Source organism: Scyliorhinus torazame, chromosome 2 (assembly GCF_047496885.1).
Source record: "Scyliorhinus torazame isolate Kashiwa2021f chromosome 2, sScyTor2.1, whole genome shotgun sequence".
Taxonomy (NCBI): domain Eukaryota; kingdom Metazoa; phylum Chordata; class Chondrichthyes; order Carcharhiniformes; family Scyliorhinidae; genus Scyliorhinus; species Scyliorhinus torazame.
The window spans coordinates 255,644,911-255,666,313 of NC_092708.1; the positions used below are offsets into that span (position 1 = coordinate 255,644,911).

At 46.1% G+C, this 21,403-nt stretch overlaps 1 protein-coding gene across 9 annotated transcripts in view; it reads left to right on the plus strand.

The window, feature by feature from the left end:
* Positions 1-21,403, plus strand: part of LOC140397579 (bromo adjacent homology domain-containing 1 protein-like) — a 92,931-nt gene that overhangs the window by 37,123 nt on the left and 34,405 nt on the right. For 8 of the 9 annotated variants that reach the window (XM_072486171.1, XM_072486173.1, XM_072486175.1 and 5 more), the window contains one exon: positions 12,915-14,500. In XM_072486171.1, coding sequence (XP_072342272.1) covers positions 12,928-14,500 — 1,573 coding nt within the window. In that variant the 5' untranslated portion in view covers positions 12,915-12,927. Of the gene's footprint in view, positions 1-12,367; positions 12,496-12,914; positions 14,501-21,403 lie in introns of all 9 variants that reach the window. The other variant, XM_072486168.1, reaches the window with a different exon arrangement.

Here is a 21,403-nt window from a genome sequence, read left to right on the forward strand (position 1 = left end):
GAGCTGTGAAGCATTTGTGCTATCCACAATGCTGCCGTGCTGCCCTGACGCATGGACGTCATCCGTGAATCTTACATTAATTGATTTTAACTTGGCACATTACCACCTCCAGTTTGCTCCAGTTAGAAATTTTTAGTTTTAGTCTGAAGGATGCAACACTAGTCACTTCTAAGCATGGATTAGTAAATTTACACTGATGGGAATGATTATTAGGGTGTGGAAGCTCTTCCCTGTACTTGAGGGCTTGAGGCATATAATCCAAGGACTCTTTGAAGAACAGTGGTGCTTTAATTTAGATTTAATAAATTTAAAAGGAAGCTAGAGAGTACGTGAGGGAGGGAGGGAGTAATAAAATAATTCTATGATCACAGGTAAAGCTAGAAAGATGCACAAACACCAGCAGAGACCTGGTGGGCTAAATATTTCTGCACTGCGATCCTGTGTAATTTACATTTATTTTAAAGGCCATAGAAGCCATACCTACAAAATGACTCTCCTGTGCAAATGGTTAGCAGAACCTTTGCATGTGTTCCTGTTTTATCTGGAATGCACATACTGAAAGAGAGGTAGAAGCAGATTCGCTAAGTTTCAAAGTGAATTCGGAATTAAATCTATTAAGAGGCAAAAACTGCAAGATTCTGGGAAGTGTGGGCTAGGAATTTGGATAGCTTTTTGAGCTGGCACAGGCATGATCGGATGAATGGTTTAAAAAAAATTAATTTACGGGATGTTGGTGTCGCTGGTTAGGCCAGCATTTATTGCCCATCCCTAGTTGCCCTCCAGAAGGTGGTGGTGAGTTGCCTTCTTGAACTGCTCCTTGAGGTGTCGGTACATCCACTGCTGTTGGGGACGGAGTTCCGGGATGTTTCCCCAGTGACAGTGAAGGAACAGCGATACATTTCTAAGTCAGGGTGGTGAGTGACTTGGAGGGAAACCTTCAGGTGGTGGGGTTCCCAGGTATCTGCTGCTCTTGTCCTTCTAGATGGTAGTGGGTTTGGAAGGTGCTGTCTAAGGAACCTTGGTGAGTTCTTGCAGTGCATCTTGTCGATGGTGCACATGGCTGCCACGGTTTGTCGGTGGCTGAGGGCTTGAATGTTTGTGGAAAGGACAGCAATCTTGCGGGATGCTTTGTCTTGGATGGTGTCAAGCGTCTTGTGTTGTTGGAGCTGCACTCATCCAGGCAAGTGGAGAGTATTCCATTACACTTTTTAAAAAAACAAATAAATTTAGAGTACTTGATTCATTTTTTCCAATTAAGAGGCAATTTAGCGTGGCCAATCCACCTACCCTGCACATCTTTTGGGTTGTGGGAACCCATGCAGACACGGGGAAAATATGCAAACTTCACACGGACAGTGACCCAGAGCCAGGATCAAACCTGGGACCTCGGTGTGGCAGCAATGCTAACCACTGTGCCACCATGCTGCCCTTTTCCATTATACTCCTGACTTATGCCTTGTAAATGGTGGACAGGCTTTGGGGGTCAGGAGGCGAGTTACTTGCTGTAGGATTCCAATCCTTTGACCTGCCCTGATAGCCATAATATAAGGCCATGAGACATAGCAACAGAATTAAGCCACTCGGCCCATCGTGTCTGTTCCGACATTCAATCATTGCTGGTATTTTTCTCATCCCCATTCTCCTGCCTTCTCCCCATAACTCTTGATCTCCTTATTGATCAAGAACCTATCTATCTCTGTCTTAAAGATACTCAGTGATTTGACGTCCACAGTCTTCTGTGGCAAAGAGTTCCACAGATTCATAGAATTTTTTAATAGATCATAGAATTTACAGTGCAGAAGGAGGCCATTCGGCCCATCGAGTCTGCACCGGCTCTTGGAAAGAACACCCGACCCAAGGTCAACACCTCCACCCTATCCCCATAACCCAGTAACCCCACCCAACACTCAGGGCAATTTTGGACACTAAGGGCAATTTATCATGGCCAATCCACCTAACCTGCACATCTTTGGACTGTGGGAGGAAACCGGAGCACCCGGAGGAAACCCACGCACACACTGGGAGGATGTGCAGATTCCGCACAGACAGTGACCCAAGACGGAACCGAACCTGGGACCCTGGAGCTGTGAAGCAATTGTGCTAGCCACAATGCACCACCCTCTGGCTGATTGAAATTCCTCATTTCTGTCTTAAAGGATTGCCCTTTCCGTCTGAGGTTGTGCCCTCTGGTTCTAGTTTTTCCTACCAGTGGAAACATCCTCTCCACGTCCACTCTATCCAAGTCTCGCAGTATCATGTAAGTTTCAACAAGATCCCCTCTCATCCTTCCTTCTAAACTCCCAACGAGTACAGACCCAGAATCCTCAACCGCTTCTCCTATTACAAGCTGATTATTCTTGTGAACCTCCTCTGGACCCTTTCCAAGGCCTGTACAGCCTTCCTTCGATACAAGGCCTAAAACTGTTCACAGTGCTCCAAATGAGGTCTGACCAGAGCCTTATACAGCCTCAGAAGTACATCCCTGCTCTTGTATTGTAGCCCTCTCTACATGCATGCCAACATCGTATTTGTCTTCCTTTTCTTTTATAAATTTAGAGTACCCAATTCATTTTTTTCCAATTAAGGGGCAATTTAGCGTGGCCAATCCACGTACCCTGCAGATCTTTGGGTTGAGGGAGCTAAACACACGCAAACGGGGAGAATGTGCAAACCCCACACTAACAGTGACCCAGAGCTGCGATTGAACCTGGGATCTCGGTGCTGTGAGGCAGCAGTGCTAGCCACTGCACCATCGTGCTGCCCCTGCATTTGCCTTCCTAACTACCGACTGAACCCGCACGTTAACCTTAAGACAATCTTGAACAAGGACTCCTAAGTCCCTTTGTGCTTCTGATTTCCGAAGCATTTCCCCATTTAGAAAATAGTCTATGCCTCCATTCCTCCTTCCACCGTGCATAATCTCACACTTTTCCACATTGTATTCCATCTGCCGTTTCTTTGCCCACTCTCCTAGCCTGTCCAAATCCTTCGGCAGCCCTCCTGCTTCCTCAATACTACCTGTCCCTCTGCTTATCTTTGTATCATCTGTAAACTTAGCAACATTGCCCTCAGTTTCTTCTTCCAGATCGCTAATGGTTAATCCAGTTCAGTTTCTGATCAATGGTAACCCCATGATGTTTATAGTGGGAGATTCAGCGATGGTAATGCCATTTGAATCTCAAGGGGCGGTGGTTAAATTCTCTCTTGTAGGAGATGGTCATTGCATGGCACATATGTGGCGCGAATGTAACTTGCCACTTGTCAGCCCAAGCCTGGATATTGTCCAGGTCTTGCTGCATTTGAACATGGACTGCTTCATTATCTGAGGAAATGCGAATGGTGCTGAACATTGTGCAGTCATCCGCAAACATCCCCACTTCTGACCTTATGATGGAAGTGAGGTCATTCATGAAGCAGCTGAAGATGGTTGGGCCTTGGACACTACCCTGAGGAGCTCCTGCAGTGATGTCCTGGAGCTGAGATGATTGACCTCCAACCACCACAACCATTTTCCTTTGTGGCAGGTATGACTCCAATCAATGGAGAGTTTTCCCCCTGATTCCCATTGACTCCAGTTTAGCTAGAACTCCTTGATGTCATACTCTGTCAAATACTGCCTTGGTGCCAAGTGCAGACACCTCTGGCATTCAGCTCTTTTTGTCCATGTTTGAACCAAGGCTGTGTTGAGGTCAGCAGCTGAGTGACCCTGACGGAATCCAAATTGAGTGCCCGTGAGCAGGTTATTGCTGAGTAAGTGACGCTTGATAGCACTGTTGATGACTCCTTCCATTGCTTTGCTGATGATGGAGAGTAGACTGATAGGGCAGTAATTGGCTGGGTTGCATTTGTCATGTTTCTTGTGTACAGGACACACATGGGCAACTTTCCACATTGCCGGGTAGATACCAGTATTGTAGTTGTACTGGAACAGCTTGTCTAGGGGGGGCGACCAGTTCTGGTGCACAAGTCTTCAGTACTATTGTCGGAATAGTGTCAGTGCCTTCAGCCGTTTCTTGATATCACGTGGAGTGAATTGTACTGGCTGAAGACTGACATCTGTGATGCTGGGGACCTCCGGAGGATATCGTGATGGATCATCCACTCGGCACTTCTGGCTGAGGATTATTGCGAATGCTGCAGCCTTGTCTTTTGCACATATGTGCTGGGCTTCTCCATCATTGAGGATGGGGATATTTGTGGAACCTCCTCCTCCAGTGAGTTGTTTAATTGTCCACCACCATTCACGGCTGGGTGTGACAGGACTACAGAGCTTAGACCTGATGCATTTGTTGTGCAATCGTTTGGCTCTGTCCATTACTGGCTGCTTACGCTGTTTGGCACACAAGTAGTCCTTTGTTGTAGCTTCACAAGGTTGGCACCTCATTTTTTGGTATGCATGGTGTTGCTCCTGGCATGCCCTCCTGCACTCTTCATTGATCCAAGGTTGATCCCCTGGACTAGTGGTAATGGTAGAGTGGGGGATATGCTGGCCATGAGGTCGTAGATTGTGGTTGAATACAATTCTGCTGATGGCCCACAGCACCTCATGGATGCCCAGTATTGAGTTGCTAGATCTGTTCGAAGTCTATTCCATTTAGCACAGTGGTAGTGCCACACAGCACGATGCAGGGTATCCTCAATGTGAAGTTGGGACTTTGTCTCCATGGGGACTGTGCGGTGGTCAATTCTACCGATACTGTCACGGACAGATGCATCTGCAGCAAGCAGATTGGTGAGGACAAGGTCAAGTATGTTTTTCCCTCTGTTGGTTCCCTCACCACCTGCTGCAGTCCCAGTCTAGCAGCTATATCCTTTAGGACCAGGCCAGCTTTGTTTGTGGTGGTACTACTGAGCCACCCAGAGCACATTCTGCACCTTTGCCAAGGGAGTTATCCTTGGTGTTCAACATGGAGGAGTACTGATTCATCAGCTGATGGTGGCCAGGACGTGGTGATCAGCAGGAGCTTTCCTTGTTTAAGCTGAAACCATGAGACTTCATGTGGTCCATAGTCGATGTTGAGGACTCCCAGGGCAACTTCCTCCCGACTCTTGGTGCGGCCACCCTCCGGATGAGACAGGACATACCCAGGAATGGTGATAGTGGTGCCTGGAACATTGTCTATAAGGTATGATTCTATGAGTCTGACTATGTCAGGCTGTTGCTTAGCTAGTCTGAGACAGCTCTCCCAGCTTTGGCACAAGCCCCAGATGTTAGTAAGGAGGACTTTGCTGGAATTGTCGTTTCCGGTGCCTGGTTCGATCCCGGGTGGTCTGTCTGGTTTCATTCCTGTTTTGTGTTTCTGTAGCGGTTGAGTACAACTGAGTGGCTTGCTCACATTCTCCCCATGTCTGCGTGGGTTTCACCCCCACAACCCAAAGATATGCTGGTTAGGTGGATTGGCCATGCTAAATTGCCCCTTAATTGGAAAAGAAATAATTGGCTACTCTAAATTTTATTTTTTAAAAACTGAGTGGCTTGCTAGGCCATTTCAGAGTCAACCACATTGCTGTCACATGTAGGCCACATGAGGTAAGGGTGGCAGATTTCCTTCCCTAAGGTTTTTACAACAATTGACAATGGTTTCATGGCCATCATTAGACTTTTGATTTCAGATATTTTATTGAGTTTGAATTCCATCACGTCCTGTGGTGGGATTTGATCCCAGGTCCCCAAATCATTATCCTGGATCTCTGGATTACTAGTCAGTGATAATTCTACTGCCTCCCCCATGCGCTACAATTCTGTTAATTGAAGAATCAGCAGAACAGCTGGCCTAAAACATGGTGTGTGATTGTAGGTGAGATTGGGCATTTCTGGGGAACCTACAAAGGTAAGCAAAAACTACATTTAAGTTGTGGCTTCCATGACCTCCGAGAACATCTCAAAGCAAGTTTCTGGCAATGAAATAATTTTTGAAGTATAGCCACTGTAGTGTAGTAGGCACCTTCCATCTTTCCTCACCTAACACTTTTCGTTATAACCCTTTACTAGATCTCTCGCATATGCTTATCGAGCAGCAAGTGGTTAGGATCTGGAATGCACTCCCTGTGTATGTAATAGTGGTAGATTCAAATGTTAGTTTCAAAGTGGAATTGAATGAGCACCTGAAGAGAGAAAATGGGAAAGGGAGGGCGGGGGGGAGGCAAGTAGGCTAACTAAGTTGCTCATTCAGAGAGCTGGCACAAACATGGGCTGAATGGCCTGCAACCCTGTAAAGATTCTATGATTCTAGCCTCCCCCCCCTAGGTGCACCAATGCTGTTCCTCTCAACTTTTCCCTATGGTGTGATGGTGACCAAGTAAACTGAATTTAATGATGTTGGTTGAAGGGTAAATATTGAACTGGACAGTGGGACAAATTCACCTGCTTTTCCCTAGGGGGCTGCATAGGGATCTTAGTTCTTGTGGGTAACTTTATGGATTCTGTGGCAGCAATCTTTGGAATGGAGCTTGAATATTCTGACTTTGACAAGAGTATTAATTACTTCATCTTAAAAAGAAACTTTACTCTCTGCATATTATTTCATAAATCTTATCGGTCAAATTAGAGAGTACTATATGTCGACACTTTTGTGCTTTGAAGCTTCTACAGTGAATTTCATAGGATCTGTAACTGTATAAATCATCAAATTCAGATGGGGCATGTTGGGATATGAAATTCCAACACAATTTTCCGACTAGAAGTCAGCAGAAAATCGGAATAAATCTTTACAAATTGTTGATTATGCCAGCAGCAAATCGGATTAAATCTTTACAAATTGTTGATTATGCCTCAGCTGGATCAGGTATATTAATAAAGTAAATGATTGGGCAAAACCATGACCAATGAATTTCGATGTATGCAAATGAGGGTATTCATTTCGGGCCTAAAAGGATAGAACAAGGTTCTTTCCAAATAGTCAGAAAAAAGAAAAGTAGGGCCAGATACATGGATCATTTGACACATCATGAACAAGTGAAGAAAATAATCAAGCTATCTAATTGAACGCTGGCCTTCAGCTATTTGAAAATTAGAATTCAAGGGGGTAGAATCATGCTTTAGTTATGCAAAGCTTTGGTTAGGTCACTCCAGGAATACCGAGAATAATTCTCGGCACCACCTCTTCAGAAGGATATATTGGTCTTGAAAGGAGTGCAGCATGGGGCCTGATTACACAAACTGCCTTTTGTATTCCTGAATACAAGTGGAGATTGAGATATGAAGGGGAGCTGATTGGGCAATCTAAGAGGAAGACATTTTTAAAGGTTAGAGCTGACCGTAAAAAGGTGGAAATTAATAAACACCTCCAAACGTCTTCCACCTTTTGTGTGGAATTGACTTCCGCAAATAGCAATGAATGCTAGATCAATTACTAATTTTAAAACTGAAGATTTTTGTTATCTGAAGATATTAAGAGATATGAGGAAAAGGTGGGTTTATGGAGGTAAAGTTCCAGATCAACCCTGCTCTGATTGAATGGTGGAACAAGCAGCTGAATTGTGTACTCACTTCTTATGGTGTCCAATTTTGGATATCACTTTACAGCCAAGGCTGTAGTAGAGACAGTGGAGAGCAGATTTGCCCTAACATAAGGGATGGAGGACTGCAGTTCTGTAAAGACTAATGAAGCTGCAGTTCTTATTAGAGCAGGAAAGGTTCCAAGGTATTCAAAATCATGAGGTGCTTTTCATAGAGTACATGGAGAGAAATTCTCATTGGCAGCACAGCTGGTAGCTAGTGTTTGGATCTTTGTCAGTCTGGCCTTGCTCAACATCTGTGTTTTCTACCCTTCCTTCATCTGCCTTCCCCTAACATATGAAATGATGTCTGAATATTGCATCTTGCTGCCAGTGCCATTTTTGCAATCTGGCCACGACAGGGCCCTTTGGTGATTGCTGCTGCGATGTGCATCCATCCTAAAGAGGCATAGTCTTCAATTTTTCCAGTCAAAAATGAAATGTGCTGCATAGGAATAGGAGCAAACCATTCAACCCTTGAGCTTGTTTACTATTCAGTCAGATCATGTCTGATCTGTATCTTGACTCCGTGTACTTGGCTTTGTTTTGTAACATTAAAATGTTGCCCAATAAAAATCTATCCAGCTGTTTTGCAATTTTCAGTGGGCATGCCTCCTGCACTTATCCCCCACCCTTCTACCAAGGCTCAGTGGCTTTTTTTTGTTCGATTCCACATGAAGACCTATTTCCTGTGTGATGAATGTAGAAATTTTATATTTGTGGCAGTAATGTTACTTAAATACCTTGGCTTAAAATACATGCAGTGTGTCTACTAACTCTGCAATTAAGGAGTCGTGGAAGGTGAGGTAATTAATTACTTTAACCATTTACCACTTTACAGAATTATGGTTAATGGGATATTGTTTTGATTGCTGGAGATTTCCTGAAGAGTTGATAATATTACGATCCCAGACCAGACCCCAACAGTGGTAGGATACTGGGCAGAAACGCCAATATTATATTTTAATTTTGTAAGACTGTGACGAAAGGATACCTCGCTCCAGGAGTGGTTTCATGAAGAAATAGGGAGATAGTATTTTAAAACAATCTCATTACTAACACTATTAAAATAACAATACACCAGAAAATAACTTACAATTATCCCATAAACAATGCTACTTCATACAGTTAATACAATACCCTTCACTGCTATATTTATTCCCACTCAAAACAACAAGAAAAAAACATTTAAATACCATTAGCGCAAAGGAATACTTGCTGTACAGAGAAAGGCGGATCTTGAACCATTGCTTCAAAGAAAGACCTGAATTATCATAGAATTTACAGAGCAGAAGGAGGCCATTCGGCCCTTCGAGTCTGCACCAGCTCTTGGAAAGAGCACCCTGCCCAAGGTTCACACCTCCACCCTATCCCCATAACCTAGTAACCCCACCCAACACTAAGGGCAATTTTGGACACTACGGGCAATTTATCATGGCCAATCCACCTAACCTGCACATCTTTGGACTGTGGGAGGAAACCGGAGCACCCGGAGGAAATCCACGCACACACGGGGAGGATGTGCAGACTCTGCACAGACAGTCATCCAAGCCAAATTCTGATAGTATGTCTTCAGAAGATGCTGCTCGGCTTGTTTCAGTTCCCCCTGTTCTCAGACAATTATAGAACATAGAAAATACAGCACAGAACAGGCCCTCGTACTGCTTTAAAGACTGTTATCTCTTTTAACTGAACTTCAGAGAGCAAACTGCTTGACCTCTGTTCATAGCTTCATCTGGAACTCCACTGACCTGTTTTCCCTGCAAAATACCTGATACCTTAGCTCCACTCAGTAGCAACCTCATTTTACCAAGCTGAAATCTAATTAGCTCCATAGGGACTCCTTAATCCAAACAAAACTGCATTAACCCAAACCTTTTACAATAGCTTAATTGTACCCGGGATCCCTTGTCTTATATAGAATCCCTACAGTGCAAAAGGAGGCCATTTGGCCCATCAAGACTACACCGACTCTCTGGACGAGCACCCTACCAAAGCCCACTCCCTTCACCCTATCCCTGTAACCCCACCTAACCTTTCGGAAACCACGGGCAATTTGACATGACCAATCCACCTATCCTGCACATCTTGTGGGAGGAAACCGGAGCACCCTGAGGAAACCCACACAGACACTTGAGAGAACGTACAACTCCACCCAAAAACAGTCGACAAGGCTGTAATTGAACCCGGAACCCTGGCGCTGAGGCAACAGCGCTAACCGCCGTGCCAGTTTGCGCACCAACTAGGATTTCTTTTAAAACACACTGCAGCAGTCAAACTCTAACCCAGGCTTATAATCCTTGCTACACCAAATACCTATAATATAATCTGAAATTCCTACATTCATCACAATTTGAGGGATTATATTTAGTCCTAGCTAAACAGGCGATGGGACATCTTAGTGGGATACAGATGTAATTAATGGGAGGAGACCGATCTGTCTAGTTTGCAGTTTTGCAAAATGCTGTTAGGTTGAGCAGAAGAGTTCGACAAAACAGAATACTGGATCTGCTCTTAAGGGTGTCTCTCTCCAAATGTTTGCACAGATAAACAAGATATGTGTTTTTGTTAACTTTATAAGTGGCATTTTGAACTGTATTGGGTTACTTAGTGGCAAGTGTAGATAAGGTTTTTTTCCTATTTATTTGATGATGCGGGTAATGCCGTGTTTCAATGAAAACTCCTGGAGTGAAGTATCCTTTCATCAGAGTTTTACAAATTGAAATTGTTTGAGGTTCTCGTCCGATACCCTAACAGAGATCTTGGATCTGGTCTGATACCCTAACAGAGATCTTGGATCTGGTCTGATACCCTAACAGAGATCTGGGATCTGGTCCGATACCCTAACGGAGATCTGGAATTTGGTCCGATACCTAACGGAGATCTGGGATCTGGTCCGATACCTAACAGGGATCTGGGATCTGGTCTGATACCCTAACAGAGATCTGGGTTCTGGTCTGATACCCTAACAGAGATCTGGGATCTGGTCCGATACCCTAACAGAGATCTGGGATCTGGTCCGATACCCTAATAGAAAGCTGGGATCTGGTCCGATACCCTAACAGAAAGCTGGGATCTGGTCCGATACCCTCACACCTGACATGAACTCCCAAATGGCCGAGATTTAATTATAGGGTTATGACCCCTTGTTTCAGTTTCCCCCCTGTTTACAGAGGCAAGGGTTTCTCGAAGATTGAAGGATTTGTTAGCGTAGGTAAAGATCTCCGTTCGATCACCCCTGACCAAAGTGCAGAACTCTCCAAATCCCAGGTTGCTTTAATCCTGCCATGTTTAGGAATTATTAAGTAAACCCCTCAGTCAGCAAATATGGCAAGAATTAAAAATGTTACCAGATTTGACAGCAAGCCAGTTGGGGGAAATTATTGTTGTCTCAGTTTACTGCAGCTAGCTGCTTCCCCTCGACAAGGAATGTCCAAACTTTACATCAATAAAATATTTTTGCCTGATTTGTAATGATTCTAGCTGATTTTAATGATTTCTTTTCTACCTGCATCTGTCTGTTTGTGTTCACTTGGTGCCCCAGGCAAACACCATTTATAACACAGACACAAGCCATTCTGTAAGGATTGATGGTGATTACTTCAGCTCACTTCATGATTTAAAATACATCCTGAGAGTCTATGGTTTAGCTCCATAACAACCTTTGCCCAGGAGAGGGAATGTGCAGTCTGTCTTTGGTGCCATTAAGTTTGAACTTCTAGTGGGAGCTTTCCATTCATTTATACTTTGTGTCTCTTCCCCACGCTCCACCCTTCCCACTACTCACCCCCTGCCAGAGAATGATATAGTCTCATTGCGTGGATGGCAAGGTAGCACAGTGAAGCACTCTGTTGCTTCACAGTACCAGGGTTCCGGGTTCGATTCCCGCTTGGGTCACTGTCTGTGCGGAGTCTGCATGTTCTCCCCGTGTCTGCGTGGGTTTCCTCCGGGTGCTCTGGTTTCCTCCCACAAGTCCCGAAAGACGTGCTTGGTAGGTGAATTGGACATTCTGAATTCTCCCTCTGTGTACCTGAACAGGTGCCGGAATGTGGCGACTAGGGAATTTTCACAGTAACCTCATTGCAGTGTTAATGTCAGTCTACCTGTGACAATAATAAAGATTATTAATTATTGTATGTTTCCAATGAAGAATCTCCGGTCCATTGCATGGTAGTGTAGTGCTTATGTTTTTGGATTTGTGATCCATCTAGGGAATGAAACGTCAAATCCTGCAATGGCAACTGAGTTTTTAAACAAAGTTGATCTAAAAACCTGGTATCAGTAAAAGTGACAATGCAACTAGCACCTGGCCTTAAGAAAAAACCTGACCCTGATTCAGTAATGCCCTTTAAAGAATGAGACTTGCCAACCTGGCCTGATCTGAACTTGTATCCAGCCTCCCATCCCTCTTGGTTGGCTCTTTCATGCCCTCTGCAGTGGCCTAACAAACCATTCAATTATGCCAAATCATTACATCTTGCCAACCAGGAATCGGCAGTAACTGCAGGCATTGCCGGCAAAAACTGTATCCAGAGAATGAATCGTAGAGAAAAAAATACTGACTAATCCATTCAATTTTGGGTGGGTCTGAGAGGTGTGTGCAGATAATCATCTTTATTATTGTCACAAGTAGGCTTACATTAACACTACAATGAAGTTACTGTAAAAAGCCCCTAGTCGCCATATTCTGGCGCCTGTTATTGCTAATCGAGCGCTAGTTCTTTATTGCTCACATTCCCAAGTTCTACTCGAATACATCACTGCTCTTAGCTGAGTAGTAGTATTTAAACCTGCAGTCAGCTGCTTCAATAAAGTGCGAGTTTAATAGTGTCTGAGGCTCTCCTGACACATAGAACCTTGTGTATTCTAGCAATGGCGAGGGAGAAGCCGCCTTTGGTTAAGGCTGTGGATGCGAACCTGCCTTATCGCCTCATGATCCATTGCAGTGTGCCCGTGCAAGGAAACAGGATAATTGGATAATTTGAGGGCCATGCTCAGGTGGGGTAGTGTGTGCTGTGTTTTCCGAAGACTAACAGGCATTGTTGCTCTCCATTCCATTTGATTTTTGCTGTATATTTGAACATAACCGTCAAAAAAACAAACTGTTTGCATTGACAGTCACATCTCTTAGGGAGTAATGACAGGAATTCCTAGGGATGATTCCCTCTTTACTTGGGGGAATGCCAGGCCTCATTTTCAGTAATCCTTCATTTAAACTTAGTTGTTGGTGCAAACCTTTTGAATTAAGGGAGAGGATGGCCATCAAATTAGATTATGGGTGGAACCCCACAAGTTTGGGGAGGGGGAGATCAGTAACACAAATCTATTGTCCATTTTGCCTGGGTGATTTTGAGTGTTATATTTGGTAAATGAGTCTGTCATATGTTTAAAACTTCCATTCTGCTCTTGTTTTACAGGTGCAATTATGAAATGTCCTGCCTCTTGATGTCATACAACATGAACTGCACTGATTGTAATGTATCCAGGTTAAGCAGCACAACCATGGGTAAGATGATGTTGGGACACAATGGGGTCAGAGGCAGCAGAGACTATGATGAGGGAGTGGCCGAAACCGAGAGCAAACATCGCAAGACGTACCCACTCCGGAAGCGCATGCATGCGCAGCCAGGCAATTTCTCTTCCCAAGGGGTTGCCAAGGAGCTGCACGGGACAGTAGTCCATGAAATGAGCACCACGCAGGATATTGTGGAGCAGTGGAATTACCAAGGCAGTCAGGACAGACTTCGAGGAGAGGCACCCCAGGCAGAGAGGAGCGAAGACACTGGCAAAGAGAACTCGAAGATTGCTGCTGTGATGCCACGTGTTGCTGAGTCACGCCCACGAAGGCTGGCCAGCCTGAATGCGGAGGCGGTCAACAATCTGCTGCTGGAGCGTGAGGACGGCCCAACGTCCAACAGGCGATGCCGGAAGGGTCCCAGCTGCGGAATGGAGTACGCTGAGAACCGGCCCGAGGGCAGGACAGGCCACCCAGCCAAAAAGCGAATTGGTAGCTCGTGTGGTTCATTGGACGGTGACGTTTTCACCTGCACTGAGAGTGAGCCTGCACCAGGCAGGAGTGGCTGGGAGAGCGGATTGGCTGAGCTACCCGCTAAGAAACGCATGGCCAGTCTCAATGCTGCCGCATTCCTCAAGTTGAGCAACACAAAGGACGTTTCAACTGGGCGGCGCAGCCGCGTGGATGGTGAGAGCAAAGCGGGCAAGGCGAATGGTGGGACGCGGCCCTCCTGCCCACATCCACTGGCTGGGCGCCGCTGTCCGCGAGCCAAAAGAAGGGACTCTAGGAGTGACATCGCAACGAAGCTCAACCCTGGCACTGGGGATGTCAAAGGGCACAGTGAGGAGCTGGCCAGCGCAGGGCAGCACGCTAGAACATTGCCCATTAACACGGACCTTCCCTGCCCATATACGGACGAGACCAATGGATATTTCCATCGGCTATCGATGCTTGTGGGAAGCCAAGCCATGATTCAGCCCAAGTACCAGGCTCTGGAGGAGAGCTCTGTTTCTGGTGCCGAGTTTACACAACCAATGGCTCCATTTCAGTCACACTCTACGTTGACTTTGCTAGACAATTTTGTGTCTGGTCCGGACCACTACGAGTTTCTGCCTCCTGAAGTCTGCCTTGCTTCCCCGGTGGATGATCTCTACCTACACTACGATCGAAGTGATCTGTTGCCCATTGACTGCAATTCTCCGCATGGCTGTCACATGTGCCCAGCTGCTTTCACCTGCTGTACTCCGCCCGATGATGAAGGGAGTCTCCTCATTTCGCAGAGTGCCGTGCCTTCAGGTGTCCCCTACACTCATGCTCCATGTGGGGGCAGCCTTTGCTATGTGGGAGATACAGCCACCATGCAGTGCATGGGCATGACTGGCTATGATCTTTGCAGAGTGCTCCATCCATCATTCAACAGGGATGTAGTCAGGAGGACTTTACCCTCCGATCGGACAAACTGTTTCCACGAGTTGGGGGTGAAAACGGGTAAGTGGGTGAAAACTTACATTACACAAACATTTAGTAGGCAAGGTTGTTTAAATATCATGGTACACCAAAATTTGGGGCCATAAGTATCAGATAGTCACAACTGAATCCAACAGGAAATTAAGAATCTTGCCCAGAGTGGTGAGAATGTGAAACTTGCTACCCATAGAGTAACGGAGGCAATTAATATAGATGCATTTAAGGGGAAGCTAGAGAATGCTGAAGAATCATAGACTGGTTAGAGCATGGGAAGCACGGTGGCGCGCAGTGAGTAGCACTGCTGCCTCACGGCGCCGAGGTCCCGGGTTCAATCCCGGCTCTGGGTCACTGTCCGTGTGGAGTTTGCACATTCTCCCCGTGTTTGCGTGGGTTTCACCCCAACAGCCCAAAGATGTGCAGGGTAGGTGGATTGGCCACGCTAAATTGCCCCTTAATTGGAAAAAATGAATTGGGTACTCTAATTTAAAAAAAGTAAACTCTTACAAAATTATTAAAATTCGTTTTGAAAGCCAAAATTGAAGCTGCTTCCACCACACTCTTAGGCAGTACATTTCAAATCTTAACTATACTCTGTATAAAAAGCTTTTCTCATGTTGCCATTAGCTGGGGTGGCACAGTTGTTAGCACTGCTGCCTCACGGCGCTGAGTCACTGTCCGTGTGGAGTTTCCACATTCTCCCCATGTCTGCATGGGTCTCACCCCCATCACCAAAGATGTGCAGGATAGGCGGATTGGTCACGCTAAATTGCCCCTTGGAAGTTTGTTTTAAAAACTAAAAAAGAAAATGTTGCTGTTCTTGTGGGGGAAAATAAATAGGACCATTAAGCATTGGAGGGTTATGCTGATGAGGAAGGCTATGAGGAGGATTGAGGGAAGTATAAATGCTGACATGGACTGGCTGGGCTGAATGATTTTGTGTTTACATTCTATTTAATTATGGAGAAACATCTTGTGCGATAACCTCCTGGGAGTGTTGTGGGGGTGCAAGAAAAGCACCTCTTCTATATGCAGAGTGCCCTTCATCTGGTACGCATGCTGATTTGTGGGTAAACGGGGTAATTTGAGTTGTGGTTTATAATAATCTTCTTTATTGTCACAAGTAGGCTTACATTAACACTGCAATGAAGTTACTGTGAAAATCCCCTAATCACCACATCCCGGCGCCTGTTCAGGTACATACAGGGAGAATTCAGAATGTTCAAATGACCGAACACACGTCTTTCGGGACTTGTGTTAGGAAAGCCAGAGCACCCGGAGTTGGCAGGGTAACCAGAATGATTGGACTGTTGCTCATCTTTAAAGTAGCAGTATTCAATATGTGGGACTTGGAGCCTACTCCTGTCCTTTCCTGCAGCCACTTTCAGGCCCACATTAAAGGTCCAGGAGCGGGAGGGAGATTGGTGAGTGGAGTTGAGTAGACAGAATTAGTCAGCTAAAAGTGAGTGTCTGGAATGAGCTGCCAGAGGCAGTAGTAGAGGCGGGTACAATTTTGTCTTTTAAAAAGCAGTTAGACCATTATATGGGTTAGATGGGTATGGACCTAATGTGGGCAATTGGGACTAGCTTAGTGGTAAAAACTGGGTGGCATGGACAAGTTGGGCTGAAGGGCCTGATTCTATGCTCTAAACCTCTATGACTTGAGTAACTGTACACTTTTGTTTTTCTTTTTTAAATTTAGAGTACCCAATTCATTTTTTCCAATTAAGGGGCAATTTAGCATGGCCAATCCACCTAGCCTGCACATCTTTGGGTTGTGGGGGCGAGGCCCATGCAAACATGGGGAGAATGTGCAAACTCCACATGGGCAGTGACCCAGAGCCGGGATCGAACCTGGGACCTCAGCGCCGTGAGGCAGCAGGGCTAATCCACTGCGCCACCGTGCTGCCCTGAGTAACTGTACACTTGAGGTGCTGTATACAGTAACAGTTACCCTTTCTCTTTTAAAAAATAAATTTAATAACTGTTGACCAGGACACTGGGGACAAATTGCCTGCTCATCATTGACTAGCACCATGGGACTTTGGGCAGATGGGGCCTCCGTTTAGTATCTCACCTGAAAAGTAGTACCTCTGACCGTGCAGGACTCCCTCAGTACTGCAACAGCATGTCAGCCTAGATTTATCATGTGAGGACAGGTTGGGCCTGTATCATTGCAGTTTAGAAGAATGAGAGGCGGTCTTATTGAAATCTAGAAGATCCTGAGGAGATTGACCAAGTGGATGCTGAAAGGTTGCTTCTTGTGGAAGACGCGAGAACTCCAATTTAAGATGGAATTGAGGTTTCCTCCAAGGGTCGTGATTCTGTGGAACTACGTTCCCAAGAGAGCTGTGGAGGCTGGCTCTATTTTTAAGGTTGAGTTAGAAAGATTCTTTCCAGCAACTCTTCAAGACCATCCACCCCTTCCTTGCCGTGTATTCACCATATCCCTGACCGCCGCCCCCTGTTGAGACTGTCCGTGCTGTACTCAGCAAAGTACTCTGCTTTGTACCCTTATGGCCCCACCTCAATGAATTTCAGGCTCGACATGCGGGTGAACTTTTCAACCACCTTCAGCTACATGTTCACTTCTTCAGGCAGGTCTTCCCCACTCAAATTCAACAGATCCTTTTACCCGCCTCCAAAATTCTCCCTCCATGTGGAACCCCTCCCTTAGGCCGGTTACCTGCCCTTGATCTTTTGACACACAACTGTCGACATGAGATTGACCGTCTCCATTTCTCTGGTCCCCTCACCCAGTCTAATCTGTCACCTTCTGAACTGGCTGCACTCTGCTCTCTTGGGTCCAACCCTGCTTTGTCATCAAACCTGCCGACGAGGGTAGGGCTGTTGTCTGGCCTACTGACCGCTGAACGCCAACTCTCAGGCACTTCCTCCCCTTGAACCATGACCCCATGACCCCATCACTGAGCATCAAGACATTGTTTCCAGGACTGTCACTGACTTCATCTCCTTGGGAGATCTTCCAACCTCAGTCTCCCAACCCTGCTTCTACCTCGCCCTCAAAATAGACAAACAGGACTATCCCAGTAGGTCCATCGTGTCAGCATGTTCCTGCCCCTCCAAACTAATTTCTTCCTATTTTGACTCCATACTCTCCCCTTGCCCAGTCCCTTCCAACCTACATTTGTGATTCCTCTATTGCCCTACTTCATATCAACAACTTCCAGTTCCCCGGCCCTAACCGCCTCCTTTCCCATGGATGTCCAATCCCTCTGTACCTCCATTCCCCACCAGGGTGGACTGAGGACTCCTTCTTCAAACAGATGCCTGAACAATCCCCATTTACTAACACTCTCTTCCATCTGGCTGAACTTCTCCTATCACTGAACAATTTCTTCTTCAACATGTCTCATTTCCTCCAAACCAAAGGTGTGGCTATGGCTACCCACATGGATCCCAGTTTGCCTGTCTCTTTATGGGGTATATGGAACATTCCTTGTTCCAGTCCGACTCCGGCCCCATCCCACGACTCTTTTATCGGTACATTGACGCCTGTTTTGGTACCGCTTGTTCCCGCCTGGACCTGGAAATTTTTTATTAATTTTGCTTCCAATTTCCACCTCTCTTATCACCTTCGCATGGTCTGTCTCCGACACATCCCTTCCCTTCCCTGACCGTTCGATTTCAATTTCTGGGGATAGACTGTCCACTAATATCCATTACAAGCCTATTGACTCCCACAGCTACCTCGACTACAGCTCTTCACACCACACATCCTGTAAGAATTCCATCCCATTCTCCCAATTCCTTCACCTCCGCACATCTTTTCTGATGATGCTACTTTCCAAAACGGTGCTGCTGACATGTCTTCGTTCTTCCTTAATCGAGGTTTCCCACCCATTATGATCGACGGGGCTCTCAACCGTGTCCGTCCCATCTCCCACACCTCTGCCCTCTCACGCTCTCCTCTCTCTCAGAACCAGGATAAGGTCCCGCTTTGTCCTCACTTTTCACCCACCAGCCTCTGCGGTCCACTCCTCCATCACCCCCGACACATCACTCTCTTCCCATGGCACCTTCCCTTGCAATCGCAGAAGTTGTAACATCTGCCCCTTTACCTCCTCCCTGCTCACCATCCCAAGCCCTAAACACACTTTTCAAGTGAGGCAGTGCTTCACGTGCACCTCCTTCAATCTGGTCTATTGCATTCTCTGTTCCCAATGCGGTCTACTTTACATTGGAGAGACTAAACGCAGACTGGGTGACTGCTTTGCAGAACACCGCTTGTCTGTCTGCAGGCAGGTCCCAGACCTTCCTGTCGCTTGCCATTTCAACTCGCCGTCCTGCTCTCATGTCCGTGAAGCCCAGTGCAAATTGGAGGAACAGCGCTTCATCGTCCGATAAGGCACATTTACAGCCTTCCGGACTTGACATTGAGTTCAACAACTTCAGACCGTGAACTTTCTCCTCCACCTTCACCCCCTTTTTTATTTCTATCAATTTATTTTCATTTCTTCCATTGATCTGTTTTCCCCTCCCCAGCCCACTGCACTTGGGCCATCAGTTCCGAGTTACCCTTTCAATCACTGCTCACCTTTCTTCTGCCTCTTATGTGCCGCTGTCAGCCCCCTTTTTTAAATTGGAAATTTAGAGTACCCAATTCATTTTCTTTCCACTTAAGGGGCAATTTAGCGTGGCCAATCCGCCTACCCTGCACATCTTTGCGTTGTGGGGGCGAAACCCACGAAGACATGGGGAGAATGTGCAAACGCCACACGGACAGTGACCCAGAGCCGGGATCGAACCCGGGACCTCGGCGCCGTGAGGCAGCAGTGCTAACCACTGCGCCACCGTGCTGTCCTATCAGCACCCTTCTTAGCCTTTATCGCCCCCATTCACATTCCTTTTGTCTTCTGTCCTCGAGATCCTTGTCCATCTCCACCTATCGCTGGCCCCCTATCCAGCCCACCGTTCCGCGCCCCCTACAGCACTATGAATCTGACCCTATTTCCAGTTCTTTCTAACTTTAACAAAGTCATACAGACTTGAACTGTTAGCTCTTTCTCTCCACCGATGCTGTCAGACCTGCTGAGATTGTCCAGTATTTTCTGGTTTTGTTTCAGATTCCAGCATCTGCGGTAATTTGCTTTTATCTTAAGTCTTCCTTGTCAGACAAGAATATTTATAAGAATATGGGGATAGGAAGGAAAGTGGAGTTGGAGTCACAATCCGATCAGCCATGATCTTACTGAATGGCGGAGGAGGCTTGAAGGGGCCCCCATTGGTCTGTTCCTTCTCCTAATTCTTATGTTAGTATTTTTGTTCAAGTCTCTGGAGTGCGACTGGAGCCCACAATTTTGGACTCAAGGTTAGAATGCTATCCATTTGAGTCACAGCTCACAGCAGCCATCAATATTCTACAATTCCTCTTTCAAACATTATTAATTGGTTTCAGAGTTCACCTTCATAGAATATGGAGCTTTGTGACCATGGATTTTTGTACATGATTAGCTCTTCTAGGATTTTGTTTCCAAGTCATTGTCCTCTGAAGATATGACATTCTGTTCCACATGTATTCTTACAGCATCCATCTCTTCCTCTCGACAGCCCGTTATAAATTCTCCATTCTGGGGCAGCACGGTGGCACAGTGGTTAGCACTGCTGCCTCACTGTACCGCGGTCCCAGGTTCGATCCCGGCTCTGGGTCACTGTCCGTGTGGAGTTTGCACATTCTCCCCTTGTTTATGTGGGTTTCGCCCCCACAACCCAAAGATGTACAGGGTTGGTGGATTGGCCATGCTAAATTGCCCCTTAATTGGAAAACATTAATTGGGTACTCCAAATTTTTTTTTTAAATGAAAAAAAATCTCCATTCCCTCTGCCTTGTCGGGCTGCTTGTCTGGCATCTAGCTTTTGATGAGCCTCAATTTCCTCCACTTAATTATTTGGGAAGAGGGTTAAATCTTTGTGTCCACAACTCTTTGATTCAGTTTAAGTTTCTACATCTGTTGCTCTATCATATTTGGTTTAGCAGATTTAACAAAATATGTCAGCAGTTGATGAAAAGTTTTCAATTTTGTTAGATGCGCTGGTGAGATGGGGCGGCACAATGGTTAGCACAGCTGTCTCACGGCGCAGAGGACCCGGGTTTGAACCCGGCCCTGGATCACTGTTCATGTGGAGTTTGCACATTCTCCCAATGTCTGTGTGGGTCTCACTCTCACAACCCAAAGATGTGCAGGGTAGGTGGATTGGCCATGCCAAATTGACCTTTAATTGGGAAAAAAAACTGGGTACTTTAGATTTATTATAAAAACATTGGTATGCTGGTGAAGGGAAATGGGACCAATGTGGAGGGTTGAGGGAAGAACCTTCAGATGAGCAGCCACTTAGTGTGGTGTAATGAGCTTGGGAGGGGTTCGGAATCCACTGATAGAAGATGATAGGCTGGAAGTTGTGGGGGGCAATGCCCAGTTTTGCTATTCCCACTGCTATCCTACATACCCTGCCTGCCAGGGCCAGGAATCCATTCTTTGCCTTTATCCTGAGTGAGAAGGTGTTCCCCATCTGTGTTGCAAGTGGATACAGCAGTAAAGCTGTGTGACGCTAAATGAGTAAAAGAAAACCTGTGAGCTGGATTTAATGTTGGCCAAGGAGTTCTTGCCTATTGTTTGGTGAACTGGTGGGAAATGTGATTTGCTTCTGTGTGGGAGGTACAATTAAATTAAGTGCCTGTCAGGCACTTAACTGGCCAGCTTCAGGCATTGTCCAGGATTTAGGACCTTGGTGGTGGAAATCCCGCCTGCTGAGAGCTGCCAGCCAATTGAAGGTTGACCGTGCTGTTTTGGCAGCAGTTCCAATGGGTGCATCCAGGGGCTTCACCAGGGATCATCATTGGGTCATCAGGCGAGTGAGGGTGAGATGGGGGGTCACAGGGAAGAGGTTGCGGGAGTGGAGAATGGA